This window comes from Pinus tabuliformis, chromosome 4_1 (genome assembly GCF_031772625.1).
Source record: "Pinus tabuliformis cultivar Carrire ecotype Pingquan chromosome 4_1, CPIR1, whole genome shotgun sequence".
NCBI classification, from domain to species: Eukaryota; Viridiplantae; Streptophyta; class Pinopsida; order Pinales; family Pinaceae; genus Pinus; species Pinus tabuliformis.
The window spans coordinates 388,964,115-388,982,967 of record NC_142303.1 but is presented as its reverse complement, the minus strand read 5'-3'; the positions used below and the strand labels follow the sequence as shown (position 1 = coordinate 388,982,967).

The 18,853-nt window shown below is 33.3% G+C and overlaps 1 protein-coding gene across 6 annotated transcripts; it reads right to left on the bottom strand.

The window, feature by feature from the left end:
- Positions 1–10,140: 10,140 nt before the first annotated feature.
- Positions 10,141–11,265, bottom strand: LOC149175922 (uncharacterized). 6 transcript variants are annotated; one of them, XM_089422973.1, is made up of 4 exons: positions 10,898–11,265; positions 10,735–10,796; positions 10,605–10,648; positions 10,141–10,424 (listed from the first exon to the last, which is right to left on the bottom strand). In XM_089422973.1, the coding sequence occupies exons 1-4, from the start codon at positions 11,170–11,172 to the stop codon at positions 10,368–10,370; spliced, it is 438 nt and encodes a 145-aa protein (XP_089279099.1). In that variant the 5' UTR covers positions 11,173–11,265; the 3' UTR covers positions 10,141–10,367. The 6 variants fall into 6 exon arrangements, 5 of the variants coding, with proteins under 5 accessions (XP_089279099.1, XP_089279102.1, XP_089279101.1 ...); XM_089422976.1 differs by having other exon boundaries at positions 10,903–11,265; XM_089422975.1 differs by having other exon boundaries at positions 10,605–10,640; positions 10,903–11,265.
- Between the last annotated feature and the right edge of the window lie 7,588 nt (positions 11,266–18,853).

The following is an 18,853-nucleotide window of genomic DNA, read 5'->3' as shown; positions in this document are numbered from 1 at the left end:
TGTATAAAGTAGTTAACTCATCAATATTCCTAGATCAATTAATAACTCAAAACTGGTATGGGAAACAAATAGTTATGATAAAATTATTATTATTATTATAAGCCTCTACCATTTACCATTGGTGTTGTATTTCAAAAAAAAAATTGTTTAGGGATGTTACAAGTGATATCAAAGCCATGTTTCAAGATTGTGGTATCTTTGGTTGAATACACATAACATAACTTATTTGTGTGAAAAGATATTGGAAAGGAAATATAATCACGAGATCCCCACATTCACAACCAGTCAGGTCAAAAATTGGATCTGATCCAATGCCAACTGCAACTACAACAACTAGGAGTAGAATCCCAAAACATTAATGTTGCACTACTTGAAACAATCCAACAACTACAAAGTGAGATGGCAAGGCTTAAAGAGGACAATGAGAGACTAATGTAGGAACAAGAGAGGGTTATGAAGAGCCTTTAGACCAGAAAAATGATATACATCCTATTCCAATCCATGATCATGGAAACAGGGGTGGAATGCATAGACAAAGAGCTAACAATATGGAACTTGAAGGGGCCCAAGAAAATAATGAAGAATAATTTGATAATTTTTCTAGTCATAAAGGACCTTAAAGACATAAATTGGAGTTTCAAGGGGAATTTAAGAAAATAAAACCCCCAACCCTTGATGGTGAGCAGGAAGAGGCTGCGGAGACTTGGCTTATTAATGTGAATAAGTATTTTGAAATTTACAAAAACGATCACAATTTAAAAGTCTGTCTGGACAACCATCAACTATAGGGAAAAGCCACCTTATGGTGGGAATAATTGAAAACAATGTTAAATATTTATGAGAAGGAAGTAACCTGGGAATATTTTCAGAGGTATTTTAAAGATAAATATTTGACTGAGTGATTCTATGATGAGAAAGAAAATGAATTCCATGTTCTCCGATTGGGGCAACTTTCGATGGATGAGTTCATAAAATTTTTTACATCATTATTGAGATATGTTGCTAACATGCGTGAGGAAAAGGTAATTTACGTAAAACGATTTATTAGCAGTTTACCTACATTTATGAAGGAATAGTTGGTATTAAACAATCCAAAAACTATGTACAAGGTCATTAGAAAAGTTCGAATATGCTACCGATAGATGAAATAGAAGGGAGACAATAGTAAGAAGTGGATAGAGAAGAAAGGACAAAATCATGCACAAAATAATAAGGGCTTGAAATCTACAAATTTTAAAAATTATTTTAAAAATCAACAGAATCAGAATTAAGGGAGAATTCAACAAAATCCAAGCTGAAGAATGAAATGAATTTTTTTGAACAGCCTAATAAATCTAAACTAGAAACAACAAACATGCCCCCATTGCAATGTTGGGGATGTGGGGGATCACATTATGTTAAGAATTGTCCTTATTGAAAAGGAACCGAACAGGTAGCCCAAATTCAAGAAGCATCTACAGTAGGGGACGTAGCAAGGAGCCTACTTAGAATTAATGCTGCATTAGAAGATCACCAGGATGAATACCAACCAACGATGGTAGAATTTGAAGGTAGTTTTTATAACCATGACATAATTATTTTAATTTATATAGGGGATAGATTAAGTTATATTAGTCCTAAGGTAGTAGAAAAGTTGCATCTACAGTTAGTTGAATTCAAGAATCCATGGATGGTACAGTTTGCCACGGGGTCCAAAAGAAGGGTATTAGCTAAAGTAGATAGCTACCCTGTAACATCCCCTAGTAACCTCGCATGAAAATGCATGAAGTTAGGGAATTTGTTTTGGCATTTACCAATGTATAAATTTCTAAATTACTTTCTATATTATTTCAATGATCATTAGAATAACCATCATCATCACACAGAGAAATATTTAGTAAAAGCATAATGAGATTACACAACCATTGACTGTCATTTTTTTACCATATTAACTTAAATTTCCTGCTATAACTACGCATCGATTCCATGATTATTTTAAATCAATTAGTAAATCACATACTTGATAATATAAACATCACATCATGAAAGTAATTAACATCATAAAAATGGCACAGCGAACAATCACATCATAAGACACCGACATACCCTAGAAACCCCGTAGAGTGAAAACTAGAAAATGTTTAATTTTCTTATTAAACGCTCGTGAGGGTGTTCACCCTTCACTCAATGGTTATAACCGAATCCATTCCTTGACCATTGTCATAAAATATTACATCGAAAAAAAATCTTAAATGCAACATAACTAGCTATAAGCTATCACAATCAACACGATATCATTTTCTCACAAATCCTCAATCTCTGTCTTTTTAGTCTTACTGTTTCCATTAGTGGATCATATTGCTATTTGAATTCGTCAATTTGCATGGACCAAAAAATATTTATCTACCACAATGTTAAACATAAACTATCCTTTTTACAAGTCACCATCCCTTCCTACCATTTCTGTCATCAAAACACTTGATATCATGATTAGATAAAATAGTAATAAACCAATAATAAATATTTATTAGTGACACTTCGACATTTATTTGTGTGCATCCATAAAACATAAATAGAGTGTCAGGAAATGCCTTCTTTAACATCATTGCACATGCATTTGTAACAAGCAAATAACTATCAATCATCATCTTTTCAACAAATCACTAACATAATCTTGCATGCACTTTCATATTCTTTCCAAGGAAATCTAACATACTAAATATCATTCTTGTGCATGAAAATGCATACCAATCTTTCGAGATAACTATACCAACAAGAAAATTTCATTGTTCCCACTACTATGTTTTATTTTCCAAAGGGATTAACGCAATATATTTTATACTTATGTATGTGAATGCATGTTCCTTTCCAAAAAGATATTTTCCACAGGAGAGCTATTCACAATGGCTAATATATATAAAAATTCAATCTCTATTTCAAACAAAGTTAACATAATAGTTATAATTTCTTGCATGCAACTACTTTTCCTCTCCCACAAAAAATAACATGATAGCTTGTTCTTCTTGCATGTGAAATATATATTTCTTTCCAAATTAAACTAACTAAATCGTGCATGGAAAAGTAAACACATTTCTTTTCGAAGGGGTCAAATTCATAACATTTATTATTTCATGCATGCAAAGATAAAGAATATCTAGCCCAATAACTATACATAATATTCTCCCAAAAGAATTCTAATACCATAGCTAATCCCTTTAGGTATGCAAATGTGTATTATTCGCCCCAAAAGAAGGTTAACACAATCAATATTATGTGATTGCACCTTACTTTTCTCCAGAAATCTAACACCAAAACTATACTTTTCCATGCATGCAAGTGTATATCTTTCTCTAAAGAATATTTCAAAGGAATCTTAATACAATAAAGCATGCAATTACTAGTTTTCCGCTCCAAGAATCTAATTCAATAATGCATACATGGACATGTTTTTTCTCTTCTCTTCTTTTTGAAGAATTCTAACATAAAAAGTACTTCCTTGCACACACACACACACACACACATTCTAAATAATTTAGCACACTAATTATTATTTTTCAAAAACTTATCAAACTCTCTAGCTATTATTCATGCAATACAAAATATTTTCCTATCATTTCACACATTAAACAAACTTGTAATACTTCCTCAAGAAACAACATGAATAACAAATCCTTCTCAAATAACACATCACATTGTCTTCTATGCAAAGGTTTTATCTGAACTCTTTGTCAAAAAAGTTACTTATCTCTTTTTGCACGACTCAAGCTTCCCACGCATGTAAAATCACCTATTCATTTCGAGTAGACCCAATATACTAGATATTATTTCTATGCATATATGCACATATTCTCCTTAACAATCCAATATTTCTCTTTAAAAGTTTAATGCATATGCATCATGAGAAAATCCCTGGTAATATTTTAAATGAAATAAATCAATTTCTTTTCAATAATTATCAACATAATTGTTCTATTTTTTGCATGCTAATAACTTATTTCTTTTCAATAAATAGCAACATAATTGTTCTATATTTGTGCATGCGAATAACTTATTTATTTTCAAGAAATATAAAACTTAATAGTTATTTGTTTGTGCATGCAATTAATTTATTTCTTTTCAAGAATACTAACACAATAGTTATCTTTATATGGACATAAACAACTATTATTATCACGTTGACAAATCAAATGGCAACTCTGTTTTATTATGTTTTTCCCTTTTTAGTCATCAACTTTGGGCGCAATTTTCGAATATTTGGAAATGAATTTTTGAAAAAAAAAAGAGGTTTATGTTGGGACGGGTGAACCTCTCTCCGTTTTTACATAGGTGTGATGGTTTGGAAGATTCGAAAGAATTTTTGTAGCCCATTATTCCAAATTTAAATATTAAATAATTCCCTATTTTAGGCATCACATAGGTGTCATGGTTTGGAAGATTCGAAAGAATCTTTGTAGCCCATTATTCCAAATTTAAATATTAAATAATTCCCTGTTTTAGGCATCGACTTTGGACGCAATTTGTGAGAAGTTTAAAGTGATTTTTTCAAATCTTAAAGAAACTTTTGGCCAAACTGGGCTCATTTACAAAAACCTCTTTCCATTTATACATATATGTCATGGTTTGGGAGACAAAAAGACATTTGGATCTTATTTTTCAATAACCAATGCAATTCACACAATTATTTAGAAATGATTTTTTTTAAGAATTCAATGCACATGAAATATTTTAAGAATTCAATGGACAAAAAACTTATTCCTCTATGTACGAAATTCCATGGATGTTTTCCCATGAAAATAATCTCGATTCTTTATCATATGAATTTTTTGAAGTAAATAAATTCAATTCTTATTTCCTCATGTACCATATGCAAACACAATAATTTTCAAAGAACATAGTTACTTATCTTTTAATGCATGCTTGGATTCCCTCCTTCCTCTCTCTTGGCTTGATTCTACCTGTATTTTTTCATTAGTTCTCATATTTTCCCATAGGCTTACAATAAGTAGAATTAAGAAAATGCAACAGCTTTTCTAAATTGTAAAAGAATTCCATAAATCACTCTATAAATCCGATTGTTTCCTAAATTCTAAAATAACTCCATATATTATCCATAAATCATACTTCTTTAAATTCTAAAATCACTCAATAATTCATCCATAAATATCTCATGCTTTTCTTCAAGGTAGATTTGCTTTCGCCTTCTGGACAACATATCACTTAAGCATATCTTTTTAAAACTATGACTCATTAGCTCTAAAACTTATAAAATATACCAACCTGGAAAATATAATTTATTTACATGGAAGAATATAAATTGTTCTAAATAAAATAATTAAGAATTAAGTCTTGTAATATTCTTTTAATTAAGAATTAGAAGAATATTCTTTTTGTAATATCAATATAAGAATTAATAATATTTAGTTATTCAACAACACTCATTTCATGAGTGTTTGTACGGTAGCTTATGCCAGGGATATTACATGCCCAGTAATACTGGTTGGCCAGCCAATAGTAGCAAACTTAAATATTCTAGCCTTAGGAGCATATGATATTCCGATTGGAATGGACTGGTTGGAGAAGCACTGGTCTCTTATATATTTCAAAGACAAACCCATTAATTATTTGAATGAAGAAGGAAATAGACAAGAAGTGATGGGAGTGAAAAGACCCCTTAAGTTAAGACCAATTACAACTTCACAACTGGAAAAATGTATCAGGAAGGGGTGCCAAATTTATGCAGTACAAGCAGGATACTCAAACTCTAAAGAGAAGACCATCACCTTAGGAAACTTATCCATTGTGTAATATTTTGCCGATTTTTTTCCGGAAGATATTCATGAAGTGCCTCCAAAAAGACACAGATTTTACTATTGAATGTGTTCTAGTAGCTGCTCATGTATCTAGAGCACCTTATTGCATTAGCATCCTTGAATTGACGGAACTTTAGATGCAATTACAACAGTTGCTAGACAAGAAATCACCTTGGGGATCTCCAATACTCTTCGTCAAGAAGAAGGATGACACCTTGCAATTATGTATTGACTACAGACAACTAAGCAAGTTAACAGTCAATAATAAATACCCCTTGCCTTGTATTGTTGAACTGTTTGATCAAGTGAAGGGTGCCATAATATTTTCTAAAATTGATCTACGATCGGGGTACCATCAGATAAGAATTAAAGAAGAGGATATATTCAAAGAAACTTTTAGAACTCAATATGGCTATTATGAATTTGTAGTTTTACCTTTTGGACTAACAAATTCCCCATCGTCATTTATGTATCTCATGAACAACATATTCCATTAGTATTTGGATAAATTTGTGTTGATTTTCATAGACAACATTCTTTTTTATTCAAAAAGCATGGAGGAGCATAAAAAACACCTGCAGATTGTTTTAAAAATTCTGAGGGAGCATCAATTGTATGAAAAACACAGTAGGTGTGAATTATACAAAGAACAAATACAATATTTGTAACATTTTATTACTAAGGATGGAATCATTATGGGGACAGAAAAAATAAAAACTGTAATGGAATGGCTTATGCCTAAAAATGTAGCTAATATCAGATATTTTATGGGGTTGGATAGGTATTATCTACGGTTCATTGAAGGATTCTCAAAGGTGGCATATCTCATTACCTCTTTATAGAAGAAGGGAAATTTTGAAGTGGACAACAAAATGCCAAAAAAACTTTGATCAACTGAAGCATCTACTTACCACCACCCCGATTTTGAGACTGATTGATCCGAACAAGGAGTTTACTGTATGCACATATTCTTGTAAGGAAGGTGTATAGGGAGTCTTAATGCAGGAAGGCAGAGTTGTGGCCTATGAGTCCTGAAAGATGAAGGAACATGAGAAAAAAGATTTAGCTTATGACTTCGAATTAAAAATAGTTATTCACACCCTAAAAATGTGGCAACATTATTTACTTGGGAAAACATTTATCTTAATGAAATACTAAATTAACTTAACTAATTATTTTAAGAAACCTACCTTGAACGCTTGTCAAGCACACTGGATTTATTTTTTTAACAAAGTTTGAATTTGAAATTAAACATCTAAAGGGAAAACATAATCAAGTAGCAGATGCTCTGTGTAGAAATTAAATTTTGTTTATGAAATTATGTTTAGCGAAGTGGAAACTTCCTTTAAAGAACATATTAGAGAGGTTGCTAAAAAATATCTTGAATACCAGTTCCTATGGAAACAAGCAAAGAACCCAACCAAGAATGAATGACAACTGGGATATGAGGTAAATCTAGAAAAAAAATATTGATTTATCGAAATAGAATGTATGTTCCCAACGAGATAGACATTAAAGAATTAATTTTAAATGAATATCATAAGAGTATTTATGCAACACATCTCGGCTATCAAAAGTTACTCGCTACTTGAGGAAAGAATATTTTTGTCCAGACATAAAAAAGGAAGTGGTTGAATACTTAGCTAAGTGTTTATAATGGAAATAAGTGAATATTGAACACCAACATCGAGTTGGATTACTCCACCCACTACCTATTCCCAAATGCAAGTGGGAGGTTATTACACTAGATTTCATTACTGGTCTACCTAAGACTAAGAATCAAAATGATTCAATAATTATAGTAGTGGATAATATGAGTAAATCTTCCCATTTTATTTTAGTGAAATCTACCTACAAAAAATTCAAATTGCCAACATATTCATAAAATAAATCTTCAGGTTGCACGAAATATCGAAGGTGGTGATCTCTGATATGGATTTCAATTTCACATCTAGATTTTGGAAGGCTTTGTTTGAAGGATTGGCTCCCCAGATACAATTCAGTACTACATACCACCCTCAAACTAACTGGAAGACTGAATGGGTAAACCAAGTACTCAAAGATATGTTTAGAATGTACGTGATGTAGCAACAAACTAAGTGGGAATATTACATCCACTTAGTAGAGTTTGCATACAATAAAAACTACCACACCTCCCTCAAAATGAGCCCATTTGAAGTGTTATATGGACACAGGTGCATAAAACTTATTAATTGGGGAGGTATAAAGGACAAACTAATACTTGGGCTTGATATGATGAAAAAAATGGAGGAGGTAGTAAGAAATACGGGGGTGAATTTAAAAGCTGCTGAAGACAGGAAAAAAAACTTATGTTGATAAAATAAGAAGTTATTGAGAATTTCAAGTAAGAGACCACGTGTATGTGAGATTGAAACCTAGGAAGATCACCTTGCGTTGGGGAGGTTGTGCCAAGTTAGCTCCTCGCTTTTGTGGTTCTTTTCAAATTTTGACTCGAATTGGGCATGTGGTGTATCAACTAGCTTTACCTAGCCACATACGTGTTCACATTGTGTTTGATGTTTCGTTGCTAAAAATATATATTTGTGATCCTAAACATATCATTGATTGGCAGAGTATACAGGTAAATAATTTATGAATTGCATAGTTTATATGTTTTATAATTTGTTGGTAATGAAGACTAACAATGATTAATGGTTGTGGATATAGGTCGAACTAGACAGAGAGTTTCTGGTTGAACCCCTACACATCCTAGATCAAAGAGAAGTAATGCTATAGAAGCGAGTTATCTCCTAGGTTAAAGTGTAGTGGAGACACCTTAGCCTATAAGAAGCTACATTGGAGGATTAAAATTTCATAAAATAATTTTATCCCAACTTATTTTGAAATTTGGAAATATCCGGACAATGTTTCACTCAAAGGGGGGAAGATGTAATGTCCCATGATAACCTTGTAAATATAAATTTACTGCAAAACATTGTTTTAACACTATGGGTTGAGAAGGATAAACATTAAGTAGGTCTATATAAGTATGTATATAGATGCACATTTAATTTAATTTTATATTTGATTTATTTAATAAATATTTATGTATCGATCATGAAAGAAATCATGTTGGGAAGCAATGTTAGAAGCAGCTCACATCCCTGGTAGTTGGATAGTTATGGGTGAGGTGGTTACCTACCCAAGATCCTCCTCAGAGAAAGAAAAAACAAGGAAAAGCCAAAACGGTTAGAGGAACTTGAGGCAAGGGAGGAGAGGAAGGAGTTTCTAAGGAAGTCAAGAAATACACTGTTGCGAAGGGACTCTAGATTTAGTTGAGAGGAAGGAGTTTCTAAGGAAGTCAAGAAATACACTGTTGCGAAGGGACTCTAGATTTAGTTGGCCAGTGGAGTCTAACTAAATCTTGAATCCTCGGATTTCTAATATTTTGCTACATTTGGTAGGGACTAGATAACTTAAGGAAGAAAGAACAACCTGGGGTTGTTAATGTCCAAAACAAATTTGGGCATGAAACAAGCTTGTGGGCAGATGCGGTGAAAGATTGATCTCATTGGTTGGGTGGAGCATTGCATTCCTAGTGGTTTGGTGGTCTATTGGAGATTATAGAAATAACTTATGAGTACTCTTAATTCATTTTTGTTTTATTTCCTAAATGAATAATAAAGTGTGATATTTTACTGTGCGAATAGTAGAAAATTGATGTCTTGGAATTAGCTCTGTATTTAATAGGAAATATTTTCAACAAAAAAGGGTTATCTTTTGGCCTAGTGGAGGAACCAATGTCCAGAAAGTAGTCCCTTTCCCTCGCACCAGACCTAGGAAGGATCATCATAACCAAAAAGAAAAAAACTTGAAGGAAACTAGGTGACCGAAACCCTTAAGTGGAAATTTATTTTAAAATTTCAGAAAAATATATAGAGAAGACTGATTGTTGGGCACTTTCAAGGTCAGATTCTTCGTCGAGCCAACAAACTAGAAACCCAGGAATTCACTTCCTAAAGCCTTCCAGAAATTTGAAGGAATAAAGAAGAAAAACCCAAAAAATTCATTAACATGGGAAGCATGACTGTGTAATACTTAACTTTTTATAAAATTTATAGGTTTCATAATTGCATCATAACAGAACCAAGAATAACCAAATATATCGAATAACTCAACCATTATCTTCAGAATGCGTAGAAGTAATAACAACTATGGAACCTTTGATATGCATGCAACGTAGGTAAACCTGGAAACCATTTAACTCTATTCTTTTACAGGAAATTTAAAATAAATTCTAATACAACTAAGTAATTGAAGCAAAGCACAAATTTAGGAATATTACTCATCAGATAGACCAAGAAACGGTGTATAAGTTGTCTTTCCAGAATAAACTAGAGTTATAACATTAAATTTGAAACAATATGAATGTGAAATTCATACAACAATTTCCTATATCTCTTGTACAATAATGGCTTACACCACAAACACAAGAAAAATCCCTCCAGGTATCTGAACTCAAATCTTACAAAATAGGGTGTTGGTAAGCCAAAAACCCTTGAAGGAAAAACATAATAGTATAGTATGAACTAAGAAGAACTGCCAGACTGAAATTCACTATTCAAATTTTATTGTGGAACGAGTCATAGCATAAGAGCTCGAAATGCGTAGCACCTGGAGAATCAAAACAGTTTGTATAAGACTAAGGAAAAACGAAAGAGGGATGAGTGTAACCGAACCATTAACTAGTGAGAATTACTTGCCAACACCAAGTCGATTAGTCAATCAGGGTTCGAAATTTAACTAACAAGAAGAAGAAGGTTAACTAAAGTAGAATTATGTGGTACCGATTACCTTGAAAAAACAATGACGCCTGTGACCTGCATTGACCTTAGAACCTCAAGAAAATAGAAATATCATATACCCTTCAAGAGATTGTCTGAATAAAAAAGAAACATCCTATGGAAGTAGACAAAAAATATACTTGAACAGGGTAGCCGAGGTGGTGAAGACGACCAGCGAAGTTGCGAAGGTCCAATGGAAAACCTGTAATAATACCTGTCATATTGCTAGAAAAACCCCATTCCATAGTGGAAAGGATTGAGCATAAAAAAAGAGGGGGGGGGGCTCATAGGGGAAAGGTTTACCTCACCATAGTAACCAAACAGTTGTTCTGGACATGAACCTTGGGAGAAAACGAGCATGGAGCTACAAAGCCTAATTCCACTTGCAGAGCCAAACTTTCCCAAATGACAAGAGTCACAATGAGACTGAGTGAGGCATCGAGATAAGTGGGTAGTTCCTCTAACAGCCTAGGCCATTCAAGAGTTGTAGATCTCAGCGCGCTAGATCGGAACCATTGAGATGTAATCTCATGGTTTTCGAAGAAGGCCGATAGCTGTAAACCAAGATAAGAATCCATAAAGTTCTGAGGCAGTGGGGAAACCCTGGTTAGGGTTGACAATTGGGCAATATCACTTTCGATCAATGTAACATAATTAGTACCAAGAATTTACTCGTCACTTTAGTAGTTGTAAATCCTCTGAACTTTAAGTGCACAATGTATAAAGTAGTTAACTCATCTATATTACTAGACCAATTGATAACTTGAAAATAGTATGGTCAACAAATAGTTATGATAAAATTATTATTATTATAAACCCTTACCATTTACCATTGGAGATGTAGCTCATTAAAAAAAATGTGCTTGGGGATGTCTCTTTTTTTTTAAAATTAAATAAATGATAAAAATCTACTTGGGGATGTCTCTTTTTTTTAAAAATTAAATAAATGATAAAAATCTAATATATAATAGAAGATAAAATGTTTACTAATCTAATATATAATAGAAGATAAAATGTTTACTAACATTTTATTGTGTTGAGAGGCGCTCAACAACCTAGAATAGAGTAGATGTACAACTCGCCCCTCTACAACTCAGTATAGAGTAGATATGTAAGTGTAATGTAAGTAATAAAAAAAAATTCAAAAGTGATATGGACGAGTGCAAACATATAGATGTTGGGTGAATTAATAATAAAAAGTTAAAGTAATAAAATGCAATTTATTATATTTTGATTTTTTTATTAACTTGTGAATAGGTTTTGTTACAATACCATGGTTTATCAATACCGCAAGCCCAAAAACCATAAATTATTTCACAACCAAAATATTTCATAACAATATGACAATACTCTTAACCATGGATATTCACCCCCACTTTATAGTGGATATTATTAACTTGTAAAAAAATGGCTTTGTTACCATGGGCTAATACCATGGCTTATCAATACCACATGCCCAAAAAACATAACTTATTTCACAATCAAAATATTTTATAACAATATGAAAATATTCTTAACCATGGATATTCATCCCCACTTTACCATGGATATTATTAACTTGTAAATAGGCTTTATTACAATACCATGGCTTATCAATACCACATGCCCAAAAAACATAACTTATTTCACAATCAAAATATTTTATAACAATATGACATGATTCTTAATCATGGATATTCACCTCCACTTTGTCATTGATATTATGAACATGTGAATAGGCTTTGTTACAATAGCATGGGCTAATCAATACCACTTGCCCAAAAAACATAACTTATTTCGCAATCAAAATATTTTATAACAATATGACATGATTCTTAACCATGGATATTGACCTCCACTTTGTCATTGATATTATGAACTTGTTAATAGGCTTTGTTACAATAGCATGGGCTAAGACCATGGCTTATCAATACCACATCCCAAAAAATCATAACCTGTTTCACAATCAAAATATTTTATAACAATATGACAAGATACTTAACCATCAATATTCACCCCACTTTACCAATAATATTATTAACTTGTAAATAGGTTTTGTTACAATACCATGGGCCAATACTATGGCTTATCAAAACCACATGCCCAAAAACTATAACTTATTTCACAATAAAAATATTTTATTTTAATTTAATTTATAACATTTTTTTTAATCGATGATGTGATTTTTACCGAAAGTTTTCTTACTTCTCATGATATGGACCACTAAAGGCTAAATTCAAACATTTACTAATTGAATCTAATAGGAAAAGGGTTATAATTAGTTTTGAGATATATCTAAACCCTCTATCCTCAAAACTACTAAAAATATTATCATAAAAACTAAATTAAGGTTTTAAATGAGAATACTTTTATATTAAAGATATGAAATTTATAGAATACAAATAGTATTAGTAAGAACCAACATAGATCCATATTAACTAAGGATCCAAGTCATGACAAAAATAAAAGTGAAGGGTAGAGAGGGGGGGGGAAAGATAGGGAAGGATATAGTGACAAAGTTGGAGAGAGAGAGAGAGAGTATGATGGGTGAGACAGAGAGAGGGAGGTGGGAGAGAGAGGAAGGTAGAGAGAGAGGAGGGGAAAGTGAGAAGAAGAGGGGGGGAGACAGAGATACGGAGTTGGAGGGGGAGTGAGAGGGAGGAAATAACAAATACATATGGAGATAGAAGTGGAGAGAGAGAGATGGGGTGACAAGGGAGAGATGGAGAGAGAGAGAGGGAGAGAGGAGAGGAGGGAAGAGAGAGAAGAGGTGGGGAGAGAGATAGGGAGAGAAGGGAAAGAGAGAGAGAGGGAGGCACAAAGATGGAGGGGGGGGGAGAGATAGAGGGAGCTAGGAGAAAAAGGGATAGTGAGGACTCAAGAGAAAGAAGGAGAGAGAGATGGAGTTGGAGGGGGAGAGAGAGGGAAGGAAGAAGAAAGAAATAGAGGGAGAAAAGTAGAGAGAGAGGGAGTGACAAGGGAGCGATGGAGAAAGAGTGAGGGAGAGATGAGAGCAGGATGGAAGAGAGAGAGCCAGAGAGGAAGAGGGAGGGAGAGAGAGCCAGAGAGGAAGAGGGAGGGAGAGAGAGAGAGATAGAAATGGAGAGAGAGTGTGTACGTTTGGGGGTGAGGTAGAGAGAGGGAATAAGAAAGAGACACATAGATACAAATATAGATATTATGTAGTATTGTATAACCAACCTAGATCCATCTTAACCCGGATCTATGAAGTGCCTAGAGGGATCAAATCTCTCAAGGTGCAAACATTTCCTCAAGTTTTGCATTCAAAAAAGAGGTTTACACCTCCAGAGATTGGATCCCTCTCGGCGCTCTGGGTTAAGATGGATCTAGGCTAGTATAGTAATCATTTGGATCACTAGGCATAGAATAAACGATGATGAGGTGTATTTATAAGTCACTCCATGATGTAAAGGTCACAATCCAACCATGTTAAGGGCTTGTGTGGCCGAGGTCTGGTGACAACTTAGATGCCCCTATTGCATCGAGAGGTGCTATCTAGCCTAGTAGTAGAGATGTTGTAATGTCTTGTCCTATCATGTATAACATTTTGACTCAGACAAAATACATAAAAAATAAATAAATTAGTTAATTAATTAATAATTAAATTAAAATTTTTCTTCTACCAAAATTAATAATTAAAATAAAATTGTTATTTTCCCATTGGTAGTTTTTCCTGCTCTAAACTTTGAATATAATATTTTAATTTTACAATGTAATATATATATATATATATATATATATATATATATATATATATATATATATATATATATATTTTGGAGTGCCTCTCCATCCCAATATGGAAAATATGTTGTCTTGTCGTGTCCTGTTATTATGTAAGCATTTCGAGTCAAGCAAATTAATAATAATAATAAGGTGAAATAGTCAATTTAATGTTCATGGTTTCTTGGCTCCTTTTGACAACCCATAGTTTTTCCTATGATATTCTAATATGTGTGTATGTATTCTACCATCCTAGAAATTCCTTGAAGAGCTCGTGCTTTTTTTGGGAGGAGATCAAATCAACAAGGAAGCACAAGGACTTGGTTAATTTTAAGTCTCAAGTCGAACCAATATATCTATGAACGATATCGTTCTTTCCAATAGAGCCAATCAATCCACTTCCCTAGCAGCAATGTTTTCTCCAATGGAAAAGGGGAAGGTTTATGAGTCATATCTGCATGTGGTGCATCACAATGGGAGGAGGGTTTCTCTATCAAGGCCATTCTACTTTGTTAAATAGATAAATATGTGCCATTTTTTTGTCTGGTTAATGTCATTTTTCTTGAATATATGTTCTATATACCATCGATGAATAAACCACAATAGATAGAGGAGTAGATATTTCTATGGAATGGGTGTTGTTAATATGTCAAAACTTTTGTTTTCTTTAACATTTCTACACTTCAGATAATTGTTATTCTAGGACATGCTTGCTTTAACTTGTTAACTAGGTAATTTTGCATGGAATTAGGGTTATTTCAATGTGCCATTACATTGAATAATATTAATTAATTAATTTTGATTATTTTCACATAATCCACCTTAAATTAAAATTTATTAAACATTTTTTTTTTTTGTGTAAGCTTGGTAGTTCTCCCTTTTCTATTAATATTTCATAGACATATAGTCAATGGTTTTCAAAATTCTACTGGTGGCCTCAACCTGCTCGTAGGAAACCAAATACGTTGGCCACCTATCTGCATCAAAAGTCGTCCAAAATTTAAAAAGAGTAATTATTATCATCCAGACTACATTGGCTACCTTATCTTCTATATGCTTCATTCTTAAAAAGTAAATGCTAATCAACATAATAAAAAAATTTGACTGACTCGACTTCTGCTTCATTCATTTGAGGAATCAACTTGGGTCAAGGCTTTCGCACTCGACCCAGGTGCTTCACTTTGCATCATTGTCTGGAGCTGCTGTTCAATTCTATTCAGGAAGAGGTTGTTATGATACTGCTGCATTTGAACTGACTCAATCTCCTTCTGGAGATCCTTTAGGCTTGGTTCTACGTGTTCATCCTCTTCTGGTTCTTCTGTTTCCTTGTAAGTGGTCATTGCTTTAGCCAGGATGTTTTTCATAACCCAATATTGTTGGATGGTCTGTAGAAACAATGTTTGGCGACCTCGGGTATGGTCTGGATCCTTAATTATTGTCTCCCATTCTTCTGCCTGAATTTCTTTGTTCTCAATGTTGACATTTAACTCTCTTTGCCATTCAAAAATGACTACTCTCACTTCAGTCGAGGTTCCTACATAGTAGGCATTGATGATATTCTGCATACTTTCCTGTCCTGTTTTCCTTCCTCTTTTCCTCGGAGGTTTCCTTGTGAATGGCTCCAAGCCTTTCATCTTTTCTTCGTCTTTCCTATTCGTCTGTTCTCTTTCCTTCCATGTTGTCTACCTTCCTTAGCCATCATTGTTTGATCTCTACTCTTACAATTCCTGCACTCCTAGACCGGGGCCTGATGAACACTGGCTTGATGCAAATTCTGTTGCGTCGGGGCCTTCTGAACACTGGCATTTATGATACCTATAATGTAAACCAGAATTAAGACATTATAAGCCAAAATAAGGTTATCTTGATTATACGTATAATGTTTTATGATCTGAGTTTTGGCCTTTGATTTGTCAAATTTCCCTGTATTCATGCTTTTCTTTATGGTTTGAGAATTGGACTTATTCCTTCCCGACATCCCAATGTTTTTCCCCTTAGTTTCAGGTTGAAACTACACTGGTGAAATTTTTTTCCTCCACTCTATTTTATCTCTACTGCTCATTCCCTAGATGACTCCCAGGTGTCCCTCTCTACCCTCATAAGATAACAAAATAGGGAAATTTCCGTCATCTTCAGGGTTGCTACACTTTGGCAGTTGATTCCCCCCCCTAACATAACCCCTCAATACCTCCCTATGCCTCAAACATCCTATTCTACCAACCCTACCCTCAGGCCTCCCAGTGGTCTTTCTCTCCTGGCTTTTGCTGCCCCTGAGAGCAAGAAATTTCTTTTTCCTATCCCATAGAGCTAAGGTTATGTCCCCAAGCTACGAGATTCCTAACCTTCTCTAGGAAATCCCCCCATGGATGCTTACCAAATCCGAGTTTTAGATTTCTCCCCTCCCTAGTCAAAGGGCCAGCTACTTCCCCAGCTTCTCCTAGAAAATTCCAGGTCCTGCAGTGACCCTAATATGAGGGGGTGCACTCAGTCAAGCAGGACAGAGGTTTCACCATAGTCTGGTTTCATGCCAGCCCTCTCACAGTTGCCTTTGTTTCCCTCCCACCCGATCAAGATAACCTTCCTTAAATACCATAAAAAATTCCTCATACATATACAGAGAAATACGCTCAGGATGACTCTACTTTCTGAGTCAATTTGGCCTGACAGTCTCCTTCTGCCCCAAGACCTTTCTGCCTTCATATGAGGTTCAATTTTCCCTCCCCCCCCCACCCCAACCCAAATAGCTATCAGGTCTACCCCAACCTAGGTTGACAGACCAATAACCCAAGGGATCCTAGAAGCTTCATACCTTCTTTCGACTAGGAAAACCATAACACATAACCAACATTCTTCTACATAACTCATTACTTTTCTTCTTACAATCGAAATTCTTCTCAAATTCCATATCATTATTTCTTTACTGATGCAGGGGAAGACTGTAGGAACATACCGGGTTTTGCATGCAAAGGTCGAATGCTGGTCGACACACCCCAATTCTCTATGATTGCCAACTCCGTCTGCTTGTTCAATCTCCGCTTCCTACATGAAAATCCCCTTCAACCTTGCCACCTTTTCCTTTAATTTTCTCTCCCTAACCCATCCTCACTACCGAGGTACCCTCCACTTGCTTTTCTCCGTTGGATGCCTCCCTTTCCTTCGCTTGTGGGTCTCAAACTGAGCGCCCACTTACCTTCCATTTATTGTCCATCATCATCACCTTCCCACTTCTGGCTGCTCCTTTCGTCCGATATTTCCCTGTTCTCCTTGTATGCTTGCCATCCCTCCTGCCATCTGTCCTACCTCTCTTACCTCTGCCCGTCATTGCCTGCCAAAACCTCGATTGGGGGAAATTTATTAAACATTTGAAAAGAGATTAAATTTAGAATTGATTAAAATAATATAAAAACACTTAACAAAAGCTTCACAGTCATCATATTTATGAAGTGTTTTCACTTTGTTCACATAGAAAATGTAAACAACTTAATTAATTTATTTTCATTAACTGATAAATTGATTTGAAATTCAAATTCATTAAACATTAAAACATTCTCAAAGTTTGAAATGCAATCAAATTTATTATTATTTAAGATGAATTGGTTTTAATTTATATTAATTGATTTAGTTTGATTACTTTAACATAATCTACCTTAAATTACAATTTATTAAACAATTAAAAAAAGAGATGAAATCTAGATTTGATTAAAATAATATAAAAAGATTTGAGATGCAATCTAGTTTTTACTTTGAGTGTTCTATTGCTTGGTGTAGAAAATCTTAACCATCACAAGATTCATGAAGTGTTTTCACTTTGTTCATAGAAAATGTAGACAACTTAATCAATTTATTGTGGTGGTAGATCGTATACGTAAACAAACACGTAAATGTAAACAAAAATGTATACTTAAACCAATACTTAAATGTAAACAAAAATGTATACGTTAAAAAACATGTAAAGGTAAACGTAAACACAGGTAACGTAAATGTAAACACTTAAACATTTAATATGTAATGTTTAACGTTTAACATTTAACATTTTTAATGTCAATCCTATTTAAAAATAAATCTAATTATTACTATGTATAAACAAAATATAAATTTAAAATATGAAGAGATTTAAAAAACTCAAAAAATAGGTATCGTAAATAAATATAAATATAAATATAAATAAACCAAAGTCTTGTTACTAAATCTAGAGGTATGGTAAATAAATAAAAATATAAATAAACTAGAGGCATGGTAAATAAATACAACTTCTTTTTATATTTACTCCATAAACCTCTTTATCTTTTTAAAAAAACTCAAAAAAGAGGTTTTATTTAGGTGAAGCCTATGAGCCAAATACCATGGGACAAATTATTATTAATACCATGCAAAAAAATATTATTAACCCTAATATTAATATTTAATAAGAATATTATTATTATTATTATTAAATATAATATTCATGTTAATATATTATAATATTAATATTATTAAATTTAATAATTTTGGATTAATACAATATTAAATTTGTAATACTATAATATATATTAATAT

Excerpts from the sequence above, each read along its gene's own strand:
- LOC149175922 (XM_089422973.1), bottom strand. The coding sequence starts at position 11,172 with ATGGATTCTTATCTTGGTTTACAGCTATCGGCCTTCTTCGAAAACCAT. Across the intron at positions 10,649-10,734 it reads ACCTCGGCTACCCTGTTCAA|GTTCTAAGGTCAATGCAGGT; the intron begins GTATATTTTTTG and ends TATTTTCTTGAG. Across the intron at positions 10,425-10,604 it reads GGCGTCATTGTTTTTTCAAG|GTGCTACGCATTTCGAGCTC; the intron begins GTAATCGGTACC and ends TTGATTCTCCAG.